Source organism: Oncorhynchus kisutch, linkage group LG16 (genome assembly GCF_002021735.2).
Source record: "Oncorhynchus kisutch isolate 150728-3 linkage group LG16, Okis_V2, whole genome shotgun sequence".
Lineage (NCBI taxonomy): Eukaryota > Metazoa > Chordata > Actinopteri > Salmoniformes > Salmonidae > Oncorhynchus > Oncorhynchus kisutch.
In genome coordinates, this window is record NC_034189.2 from 51086691 (window position 1) to 51099357 (window position 12667).

The 12667-nt window shown below is 42.9% G+C and overlaps 1 protein-coding gene across 2 annotated transcripts in view; it reads right to left on the reverse strand.

Annotated features, from left to right (window-relative positions):
- LOC109890328 (filamin A-interacting protein 1-like) overlaps nucleotides 1-12667 on the reverse strand; it is a 79250-nt gene that overhangs the window by 22231 nt on the left and 44352 nt on the right. For both annotated transcript variants that reach the window (XM_031792879.1, XM_031792880.1), the window contains exons 3-4: nucleotides 12099-12272; nucleotides 11478-11656 (exon numbers count right to left, since the gene is read on the reverse strand). In XM_031792879.1, coding sequence (XP_031648739.1) covers nucleotides 11478-11656; nucleotides 12099-12272 — 353 coding nt within the window. The remainder of the gene's footprint in view (nucleotides 1-11477; nucleotides 11657-12098; nucleotides 12273-12667) is intronic.

The window sequence follows — 12667 nt, forward strand, 5'->3', positions numbered from 1 at the left end:
CTCTAAACCTGTGGTAAACTGTACCCCTCCGGAATGCTCATAACATCAAGAGAATAATATGAGATCTGCATCAAACACCGACATAATATGATAATCACACACAGTATGTTGCTTATTCGTTCATGTAGAAAGATAGAATGGCTGAGGGTAGAACAGGTACTTGATTATTCACTTGAAATGGTTGCTCAAAAGCAGTTGTGCCAAGGACGGATTTGCTAACCACCATTTTGTAATTAGATTATGTTTCTGGGGGGGATGTTGTTTTTCTATAGTGCTGCAGTTGATGGAAGTAGTCTTTCGAGTTGTGTGGCCTTTAAAACTACTATAATTAGCCGCTCCAGCCATTGGGCCTGCTGTATTCTTGTTAAAATTGACTGAGAACTGGTCAAGTCTCTGGATTCCTGTCGTAAAAAGCCTGGATTTTGTTTTATGTTGAGCCATGGGTATTCACACGATTTGAATTACGTTTCTGTAATGTTCTCCAAGAAGCTTGGTGGGCTTGTAAAATATTAAAGGGTTTTAATTTAGTGTTTTTACACCTTGTCCACGTGGCTTTTGTGAACAACTTACATTAGTCCGGTTGTCTTGTATTGTGTGTCGTTGTGCTGCCATCGCAAGTGTTGCATTTTTCAGTTTTTGCTACATAGAGTTTTGCCATTTTGAATATAGACGGATTTCACAATCGTCTTCATTCCTATGACCTTTAGAATAAATGGAAAAGGTCTTCATCAGTCTTCACAGACACCTGCATTGGGCCAGGCCAGGAGAAGAGGGAGACATTTCAGACACTACAGAGTTTCTTATTTCCCTGGTTGAAACATCTCATCAATGCCCCCAAGATGCATTGTGACAGGATGGTCCCTGTGAAAGCTCTTCATTGTTTCCTGCCAAACACCAAGTCTAGTTTTACAGTTTGGTTTCTATATCATGACTTGACATCCGACCACCTTCAGTCTCGATAAGTTCTCCCAAGGCTTCAGGATATGGCCTTGAATTAATCGCTCCCATTTTAACCACAAACTATTAATTTGTCCCATTGTAACCACAAACTATTCCTCTGTCCCATTGTAACCACAAACTTTTCATCTGTCCCATTGTAACCACAAACTATCCATCTGTCCCATTGTAACCACAAACTCAACCCCTTATCTCAGTTTCAGCCAGTCTATTCTTCTTGGACTTGCTACATTTGAAAGTCGACACTTGTAAATTCCCTGTCTTAGTGAGGGTGGGTGGGGACATGTTAGATAACAGTTATTAGCAGACTGACCTAGCTTGCCTCTAACAAAGGGCTGCATTCACACCAAACAAGTAAACAAACTTGATGGCGGACCGTGTCGAGTCTGCGTCAGCAGCCGAATTCCCGTCAAGGAAAAGTAAATTGAACCTCCATCCCCATAAATGTTAGTAATGAACAGTTACCACCTCAAAATTAGCCGTTTCCTAACTCTTTGCGCAAGTTACGAGGTCGACTTTAGATTTTACACAAAGTTAATAAAACTGTGTACACACAGAAGTTGGAAGTGTGGACACCACATTAGCTTCCATGTTGATGGGAGAGCCCCATGAATAATAGCAGATCCAAATCCAACTCATTGAGGACGTAACACAACATGGCCTTGGAACGTTGCTCCTGGTATATGGTGAATGCTCACGTTTATTCTGTGGAATAGAAGTATGCCCAATGATCTGAAGTAAAACAAAACAAATCAAATCCTATTTTATTTGTCACATGCGCCAAATACAACAGTGAAATGCTGACTTAAAAGCCCATAACTCTATTTTCTTACAACTGCATTGTTGGTTAAGAAAAGATTTACTAAATAAACTAAAGTAAAAAAAAAATAAAAAAAAGTAACACAATAAAATAACAATGATGATATACAGGGTCAATGTGCGGGGGTACAGGTTAGTCCAGGTAATTTGTACATGTAGGTAGGGGTATGGCTTAGAATTCATTGGTGTTTGTAACAATACAGAGTTGTATTTTTTGTTGTTTTTTTGTATTTAACTAGGCAAGTCCGTTAAGAACAAATTCTTATTTACAATGATGTCCTACACCGGCCAAACCCGGATGGAACTAGGCCAATTGTGCGCCACCCTATGGAACTCCCAATCACGGTCGGTTGTGTTACAGCCTGGAATCGAACCAGAGTGTCTGTAGTGACGCCTCAAGCAGTGCCTTAGACCGCTGTGCCAATCAAAATTAAGCAACACACAGCACTTGACATAAACCATTAGACCTTACATCAGGGGCAAGTCATGTCAGAGAGAAGCCCCTTAACTCTGGTTGTTCTGAGCGATCCAGCCCCCTGGCTTGTACAAAACATGTTCATGTCTCTTTTGGCATGTGTTGTTACTGACTGCTGAATGTCATTTGACATGACAGAACACAGAATGACACAAGATTGCAAATATAATTCCTCCGAAATGATTTGCATGAAATGCCACTGTGATTAGGGGCAGATGCCATCAAAGCACAAAGAATGTTTGTTTGCCACATCCCAGTTTGAATGAAACATTTTCACAATTCAGCCAGACAGAGAGAGAGCCGTCCGGCCCGGAGAATGGAGAATGCATTCACCTCGACATGAGATTTCAAATGGCAGCTCTGGGCTCCTTTCCCCCCATAATTCACTCACTATCTTGACACCATGTTGGCGGGAGAGCATGAGCAGCTCCAGCACATTGTACAGACAGACACAGCTGCTGCTGCCAGCCTCAGAGACGTCATGTTCAAGTCTACGTCCAAAATGGCACCCTTTTCCCGTTATAGTGCGGTATACTTGGGACCAGGGTCCATAGGGCTCTGGTCATAATTAGTGCACTATATAGGGAATGGGGTGCCATTTGGGACGCAACAACCTTCAAGCTGTCAGTCGCTTCCTTCCAGCCTGACAATATGAAAATAACTTCCTTTACCCGTGTCGTGCCAGCCATAATTTAAGAGGTACGGCTATCCGCTCAAACAACTGCTACAGAGAGAGAGAAATCAGATCGCTGGTAAAAGTATCCTCAACATGTAATTCCTGGCATTTTTGCTCCTCTGTTGTAAATGAAGACTCGTCTTTACTCATCAGATTCAATGGAGGCAGAACATGGGGAAGACATTTCAGGCTTACTGGTGTGTTAACTGCTAGATTTCCTTCCCAAAGTTCCATTTACTTTTTGGAATACCTCTGTGGGAGTGGAATGAAACCCTAATAGCTGGACACACTTACGCAAGGGAGGAATCCATTTATACAAGGGACAGTGACACAAACTTGGCAAATCATAACTGGGCTTAAATTCCCTGAAAGTTGGAGAGTTTTATACAGTACATCAAAATGCAGGAGGATAGGAGTGGGAGGCATCGTTCATTATGCAAAGCACTGATGTGCTTAATCATCCAAAGTAATACACTCTCTCTCTTTCTCTGTCTCACAGGGTGAAAATAGGAGCTGAGAGTAGAGTATGTACTCTGTGGTCTGCCAGGCTAATCACTGCATTCTGTCAGAGATATGTAATCACACGACGCCATACAATGACGGCTCCCGGACCTAATAGGCCCACACATTTACAGAGGTAACGGAGAAACGTCTGACAGCTCTGCACACTAAGAAAAGCACTTACATGCCGTAAAACGGCCCTTTAATCATTATGTCCAAGGTTTAAGTTATAGTTCACCTCCTAGACACATTACTGGTTGAGGTTCAGCTAGGTACTGTACTGTAGTAAAAATATGGCCATCATTATAGATCTTGTGTATTGAGTACAGTGCACTAAAACTGTCCATTAGTTGTGCAGTGGGTTTTTTAACAGGCTTTCTCATCACACTATGTAACCTGGTGGGATCTGCTTCAGTTCTATTAGAGGCAGACCTTAGTGGATCACACTGATCAAAGCGTTGGTCGTGAATTAGCCTGAATTATTACGTGGATTATAATTAAAATGACATTTTTTTGTAGGGGTTGATGCATTTTTCTTAAGGGAAAATCAAGTCTGAAATTTCAAAGAGCAAATTACAAACTTTAGAATCATTTTTAAACATCCCTGGTTTAGGTTTTAGGTTTGATTTATTCACACCAAAGAAAAGAAGTGAAAGACAAAACAGTAGAGACAAAACAAAATGGTAAAAACGGTGTGCAGGGGAGGTATGAAGCCCAAAGGGTTTATATGAAAACCACACCATAACTTTAAGTACAGCAAAAAAAAGTTTGCAACAGGGTGATCAAATGAACTGTAAAGAGAGAAAAGAATAGAGAGAAGTGGATTTCCCCTTAGGTTCCATATTTAGTTTAGTTTGTAGCTTCAGCCACCTCAAGAGGATACGTTTCTACCTGAATACACACTGTATCATGTGGACTGCTATAAAACATATACACAGGCTTTTCAAGTTCAGACAAGAAAGTATTCAGAGAGGAAGTCATAAAACAAACCACATTAACTACAATAATCGTCTAACAAGTCTTGTTAGTAGGTATGGTCTTTTCGTACGAAAAAAAGCAGTATTCTTGTGAATGAGAGTTTTCAAAGGATGAATCGTAGGACACTGACATAACTCTCACACTTGCACAAATTCGAGAGTTATATTGGCTGAATCACTTAAGCCAAAAATTCCTCAGTCCGTATTTCCCAGAAGTGGAAGGTCAAAGATGTACTGACACAACCGGAGCCGAGTTCCAGCCCGTTTTGTTTGGACAAAGCACATCGAGGGGAGTCTGTGTCATCTGTATGTTTAGAAGGAGTTGGTGAATATGTCATAGCTGTGTGATGATTCTGGACCTCACCACAGTTCCTGTGGTTGGGCCTTAGAGCACAATACTACACACATTTCAAACAATGTCTCCCCTTCAGACATGGAAAACAAAGTCATTGAGTTTGCTTACTGCAAGTGTGTGTGTCTCTGCTCTTCTCCTTTCCAAGTCCATGACCTCTATGTTTGCAACTCTTTCCACATCAAAAAGCAGAGATAAACGATGATATAACATTTTTTACATTCCAATTAAAGATGGTTTCATGTTTATTTTATCTTATTCCTTTGCTGGCAAGTCACAACATTCTGTCATGTTTTCTCTAAACCTTCAGCCCTACACTGAAATTCCAAACAGGAATGTACAGCATGTGTAAGTGTAGCAAAGCATTCTGGGAGCCGTGGCAATACAGGTGTGCTATTCCTTTATTAAACTCATGACCAACTGTTAAGAGTCTAGGCTGGATGCTCTTTAATCTAATTGGTCAGCAACAGATGATTCATCACTCTGCTGCCTCTAGTAGTTAATGAGAGAGTAATAGCATCTAAAATAGATAGTCAAGATGTGACAGGGGATCCTGCTTGTGCCTGTACCAGTAACAGCTGGATGATAACTTCTTAAAACATAGTCCTGGACATTTGTAGTCGATCCTACCCTGAAGGTGTAGTCATACTGAGAGAGGTATGCTGTTCCTGCTCATACATTATCATGAATTCATGGAAGCAGATCAAAACGCCCCAATGTTCTATCTTCGAGAACTGAGAAGGATGTGCGTCCCAAATGTACCCAATTCCCTATATAGTGCACTACTTTTGACCAGAGCCCATTATGGGGTCCTGGTCAAAAGTAGTACCCTACATAGGGAACAGGGTGTCATTTGGGATGCAGAATAATAATAAGCATCACAAGGAATGATGGAATGGCAGTGGAATGTTCCAGATGCACCTGAATGATGTAATCATGCCAGGGTCAGTGGACCGGCACACTGAGCCCCTGTGTGTGAGATGGGACTGTAGAGATGTAGAGAGAGAACACCTATCCATCTTACTATGCTGTCAAACCAATGACCAGAGTGCTACTTTTTCATGAGAAACAGCATTTCTGTCTAAAGGTATAGTCACTCACTAACAAGAAAATAAAAACATCCAGATTTGCATATTAACATATTAGTCAACTAAATTAACCTTTCACCTTTCAAACCCAAAAGAGACAGAGTGAGCTGAAGTGCCTCGGTGCTGAACGTTACACACGTGTTGAAGTCATGTTTCAGGCAACATCTGCTGATGGTTAGAGTGCTCAGTGCTACTCTGCTCTCACACCCCACTACTGCCACACACAAACACACTGTACACTGTAGTGAGGTCTTCAGGCCTGGACATGGCTCGATAGCCAATTAATCAGAAGGGGCTGCTTGACCTCTATCAACCCCCCCAAACCCTCTCTCCCCCTTAAGTCCCAGATTAACATGCTACATGAGCTTTCCAGGACCAGGAAGGGTCACCCAACAGTTGGAGGCTCAGTGCCAAAATAAAGAGGGAGAAAGAGACAATGATAAATGAAATGAGAAAGAGAGGAGGAAATGTAGGGAGAGAGAGCGAGAGAGAGAGAAGAGAGAAGAGAGAAGAGAGAAGAGAGAAGGGGAGCTCTGGTGTCTCGTCTGTTCTTAAATCCCTACACATAGCCCTCGTAGTATGTAATCACACTCGCTGCTTGCCAGCAGGGTCCAGAAAGGAAATGACTGCATCCAGCGAAAATGCATCATACAACAATGGATTAACGGGCATGAAATGAAAAACTGGTGCTGCGCAGTGCTCTTCAAACGGGTGAGCTATGGCCAAGCTTTACTGCTGAGATCACAGAGGCTATTGTCACTCTCTTCAGACCAGTGACAATTGGTTTGTCCATCTACATTCTGTGTGTTCTTGCTGTTTTGTGTTTCTGCCCCCTGTGATTATCTTTGGGAATGGCTGTCTTCAGAACAGAAGCTGCCACACGACGTATCAGGTCCTGAAATGGGACCACTACTACTGTTAAAGTATTTATTGAAATTGCTTTGGGGAATTATTTTAGCTGTAGACATCCAAGACAGTCGAAGATAATGTTTCCATTTTGTGCAAAAAGGTTTATGATGGTTCAAGGAAGCCTTTTTACCCCCTGGTTCATGTCCATGTTTGGTCCAAATGGTAAACACAAGACAAGACAGCAACACACGTGACAGTCTGTGTACGTGCTGGTGGGCTGTTGAATGCCAATACCAAGTGACTCTACTGTTTCTTTGTCCAGGTCCAACTTTATTTAGTGATTTTGTTTGGCTTGAATAAACACTGTTCGTCGTACATGCTACTTATTAAGTATTAAATGACACAGTCTTAATGGAACAGAGCCCTTCAGTAATCTTAAGGGCCCTTCAGTAATCTTAAGGGTTGCTGACTCTCTAGACATTTGATAGTTTGTAACAGCATAGGATAATATCATAATTACCCAGAATTCAGCCATGTAAAAAGAACCAGTCTTCTGAGGATAGTCTAGACCAGGTATTCTCAAACGGGGGTTCCGCGCAATGCCGCCGGGTTTACGCCAAATACAAATGTGTTTCACATTTTTATTAAATTATAATTGAAAACTCTTCACATTTTCATTCAGTCCATTTGTATTTTCCAACGTTTTTTTTTTCTCACCTGAGTAGCCTCGTTTCACTGCCAAAAATAAAATGAAACCATCTCGTGTTCAGCGAAATAACAATTCCGTTTGCTCGAAAATGGATAAGTGGTTAAAAAAGTAAGGCCTGCGTCCATAGAGACACATACCAGCTCTACTAGTAGTACTGCTACTACCAGCAGTACTACACCTGCACCCGTCGACAACACAAGTTGTTCTGCTTCCACGACCACATCCAAAGCTAGCATCAGTAATTCTATATTTGTGGTTAGCCCAGCTAGCATGGACACTGACAGTTGTGAATCTGATGCAGCCGAAGAGCTACTGCCTCCTTACCCAGGAAAGCACCGAACAACAGACCGGGACTATCGAAGAGGCGCAAATATGATGAGAAGTACATTGATTTGGGTTTAACGTATATTAGGAGTAGTGCCTTTCGTCAGCCACAGTGTGTTATATGTGCAAAAGTACTATCTCACAACTCGATGAAACCTTCACTCTTGCGCCGACTTTTAGAAACAAAACATGCCAATTTGAAAAATAAGCGGCAGGAGTTTTTTGAGCGACAATTAAGACAACTTCAAGTAGTAAGACATGTATAAAAGCAACAGATACCATTAATAAGAAGGGGCTAGAAAAGTCTTATATGGTGAGCTACCGAGTGGCTAGGACAGGCAAGCCCCATACTATTGTGGAGGACTTAGTTCTTCCTGCTGCCGCGGGTATGGCTGGGACAATGCTGGGGGAAAGGCCATAAAAACTATATCAACAATGTCCTAATCAAACAACACTGTTTGACGCATCAGTGACATGGCAGGAGATGTTTTGAAACAAGCCAGCATACAAGCCAGTGAATTCTATGCGTTAGAGCTGGATGAGTCAACATACGTGGCGGGCCTGGCACAGCTCCTGGTATATGTCCATTACGTTTATTACGTCAATTAAGGAAGACACCCTCTTCTACAAACCAGTAGAGGATATTTTTAAGCTACTGGACAGATTTGTGACATCAAATGGACTTTGGTGGTCAAGATGTGTTGGTATCTGTACTGATGGCGCAAAAGCCATGACAGGGAGACATAGTGGAGTGGTAACGCACATGCAAGCACTTGCTCCCGACACCACTTGGGTACACTGCAGCATCCACCGAGAGGCTTGAGCTGCCAAAGGAATGCCTGACAGCTTCAAAGACGTTTTGGACCCAGTGAAAATGCTTAACTTTGTTAAAGCAAAGCCCCTGAACTCTCGTGTATTTTCTGCACTATGCAATGATATGGGCAGTGACCATGTAATGCTTTTACAACATACAGAACTGAGCTGGTTATCAAGGAGCAAAGTATTGATACATTTTTTTAAATTGAGAGACGAGCTTAAAGTTTTCTTTACTGACCATAATTTCCACTTGTCTGACCGCTTGCATGATGACAAGTTTCTCACACGACTGGCCTATCTGGGGGATGTTATTTCTCACCTGAATGATCTGAATCTAGGATTACAGGGACTCTCCACAACTATATTCAATTTGCGAGACAAAATTGAGGCTATGATTAAGAAGTTGGAGCTCTTCTCTGTCTGCATTAACAAGGACAACACACGTCTTTCCATCATTGTATGATTTTTTGTGTGCAAATTAATGGACAATGTCAAATGACATAGTGAAGCACCTGAGTGTGTTGGGTAAGCAATTACGCAGGTACTTTCCCGAAACGGATGACACAAACAACTGGATTCGTTATCCCTTTCATGCCCTGCCTCCAGTCCACTTACCGATATCTGAACAAGAAAGCTTCGTCGAAATTTCACCAAGAGGTTCTGTGAAAATTTAATTTAATCAGAAGCCACTGCCAGATTTCTGGATTGGCTGCGTTCAGAGTATCCTGCCTTGGAAAACTGTGCTGTTGAGACATTGCCCTTTGCGTACCTATGTGAGAGTGGATTCTCGGCCCTCACTAACATGAAAACGAAATACAGGCACATACTCTGTGTGGAAAATGATTCCCACAAGCCGGGTTGTGACAAAAACTCACACTCATTCTTATGTTTAATAAATGCATTGTATAGCGTGTGGCAGGCTTACAATGATGGCAAAAAAACAACATTTGATAGTGCGCTGACCCTGGAGCTAGAGGGGAGGGGGTACGCAGCTGGAGGTTGAATGTTTGAAGGGGTACGGGACTATAAAATGTTTGGGAACCACTGGTCTAGACAAACAACCAGGGATTAGATGAGGTAAGACAACACCTCAGAGACACCCACCTTTACTCTACCCTTGTTCCCCAAGCACTTCACTTGTTGCTCCAGTTCTGCTCCAGCCGGTCTCTGAGCGAAGACAGATGACGAAGGCAGACGTAGAAGAAAACTTTCAGCTCTACTTTCTTTACAGTTTACTCACTCAAACCCAATCTGGATGTCCTCTAGTCTACAGAGCTATGGCCAAACTTTAGTCATTACCATGGCGACCTGACATCTTGTTGAACATGCAGTATGATTAATGCGCTTTTCCTCCTAGGCCATTGTGTTCTTTCTCTCACGTATAAATCTTTCACCTTGTTCTCACAGAGTAATTAACGTGAACCCTGGACGGAGGGATATTTATCATGGCACTTCAACACTTCCTGACACACTCCTCCGAACCGTGACTGAGCCCAGTGCTGCAGGCCCAGGCCGCGGTCCGCCAAGCCAAACACACCGACCAACCCAGAGAGGTTCTGATAATGCGGTCATCATAATTAGGGCACCTCGCTCTGGACCGGGCTGATGGCCAAATCTCTCTCTCTCTGAAGTGATTTGGTGGACGTGTGAATGAATCTGGCTGAGGCAGCAGGGGCGGCTAGAGGGAGAGATGGATGGAGGGAGAACGTCATACTATACCTGTATGGTACAGTCTAGTCCGTTTTACACAGATTTACAATGATAGATGTCTCTACAGGAAGGCATAGCCTCAGTCAGAAGGTGAACTCCCTGTTAGGGCTTGAAAGTTCTCTGTCAGGGTGGATACACTTAAGCCAGATCTCTCTGACTTCACACTGACTGACATTGCCATATAAAGACATTACTATTGACACAGAGAATCTGACAGAGTACGTATTTGGAGAGAGAGAGAGAGAGAGTGAGATGTTGCTTATAACAAGGGCAAAGGCAGTTTAATTTTGGGCCAAGTCATCGAGTTTGACTTCAACACACCCGATCTGAACACTATGGTCGAGTTTCTAAGTACCAAAATGAGTCTGGGTCATGTTTGAGTTACGACACAATTAATGTCTATAATAGGGGAACTCTGTACTCTGTCAGATGGTCTGTTAATGTGTATAAAGTGTAATGTAGTGTTTGTTTTGGACATCTCCTTGGCATGCCCATTCATTTGCTGTAATATAATACATAGAGTATATTACAGTTCAATTATCACAGTTGCAGAACCCTGGATGAAACCTAAACGTGTGTAAAACGGGGAACCTTCAAGAAAGTGTTTCTCTGTATGTAACTACAGTCTGCTATTCATAATGTCCTTCTAAATTCCAGGTAAATACCAGCCAACCGTAAAGAACACGTATTACTCTAATATCTAGCCTACACAAACATCAGTAGGAGTCTGTCTATAGCAGCTATTCAGGGTTGGGTTATTGTTCTTTGGAAGCCAATGAGTAAGGTTTCTTCTGGCATTATGCATCACTCTGTCGTCTTACGACAACATGTCTCAACACAACCTGGGTTATAATACAGCCACGTCATTTATAAGGGGATTACCAATCAAAGGCAACCTGATACTGATGTATTGAATTATTTATCAAGCGTTTGGTTTTAAGTCCCTCGTTTCGATGTGAAAACAGTAAATACAAACCATCCATAGAGGTTTTGGCATGTAGGTGTTCATTTCAAGATCATTCATTCAACACCTTGAGGAGCCTTTCTGAGGAGCATGCTCAGCTCTTGTGTGTGTGCGCATGTATGTTTGTTAAGTGTTGTGTGTGTGTGTGTGTGTGTGTGTGTGTGCATCCGTGTGTGTGTGTGTATATGTGCATACATGTGTTTGCCTGCCTTTGCTCATGTATGTTTGTTAAGTGTTGAGAAACAGAGCAACAAACAGACCTTTCTCGTTCCTGCTCCAGCAGGTTGGTGAACTCGTCACTCTTCCTCATGAAGTCTCCATGGTTCCTCTTCTCGTCATCCAGCTTGTACAGGGCGTGCTTGTGGGACTGCTCAGTCAGCAGCAGCTGCTCCAGCATGCGACGGTGGGTCTCCCTCTGCTTCTCCACCAGCTTGTCCAGCTAGGAGAGACCAGAGCGTTTACTGACCACTCCAAATACACTTCCTGTCACCTCTATGGGAGGTGGTATCAGATGTATTAATGTATTTTCAAATGTGATTGTCCAAGTCATGAGGACAAAAACCCAAAGTTGATCTTTGAACCTACAAAGTAGCTACTTCATATACATTTTAGCAGACTCTTATCCACAGCGACTTACAGGAGCAATTAGGGTTAAGTGCCTTGCTCACGGGCACATCAACAGATTTTTCACCTAGTCGGCTTGGGGATTCGAACCAGCGACCTTTCTGTTACTTGGCCCAATGCTCTTAACCGCTAGGCTACCTGCCACCCATATACTGTAGCTGAAGTCTCAACACTTCCAAGTCGTCTTATCAGGGTGCTACACTTCACTGACCCCAGACTTTACTGAGCTGCTGTATTGAATGTTGAGGCTGTGTTACCTCAGCCATGGGCCTCTCGTAGATGTCCTCCTGGAAGCTCTCAGCCTTGCTCTGGACAGTGTCTCTCTGCAGGGCCTGAAGGACCTTCTGTGGGGTGACGAACCCATACTGGGCCTCCAAGAGGGCCAAGTCAATCTTCTCAGCCTTCAACACCGTGATCACCTCGTCCCTGGCCTGTGGTAGGGGGGAGAGAGAGAGGGAGAGAGAAGAGGACACAGTTCTATGAGCATGACAGCTACACTACCCATGGTTTAGTATTACCAAAAACGAGACTACCCATGGTTCAGTATTACCAATACGCCTGTCCTATAGCTAGACTACCCATGGTTTAGTATTACAAAGAAGCCTGTCCTATATCTAGACTGCCCATGGGGCGGCAGGGTAGACTAGGGGTTAGAGCGTTGGACTAGTAACCGGAAGGTTTCAAGTTCAAACCCCCGAGCTGACAAGGTACAATTCTGTCGTTCTGCCCCTGAACAGGCAGTTAACCCACTGTTCCTAGGCCGTCATTGAAAATAAGAATGTGTTCTTAACTGACTTGCCTAGTTAAATAAAGGTAAAATTACAAA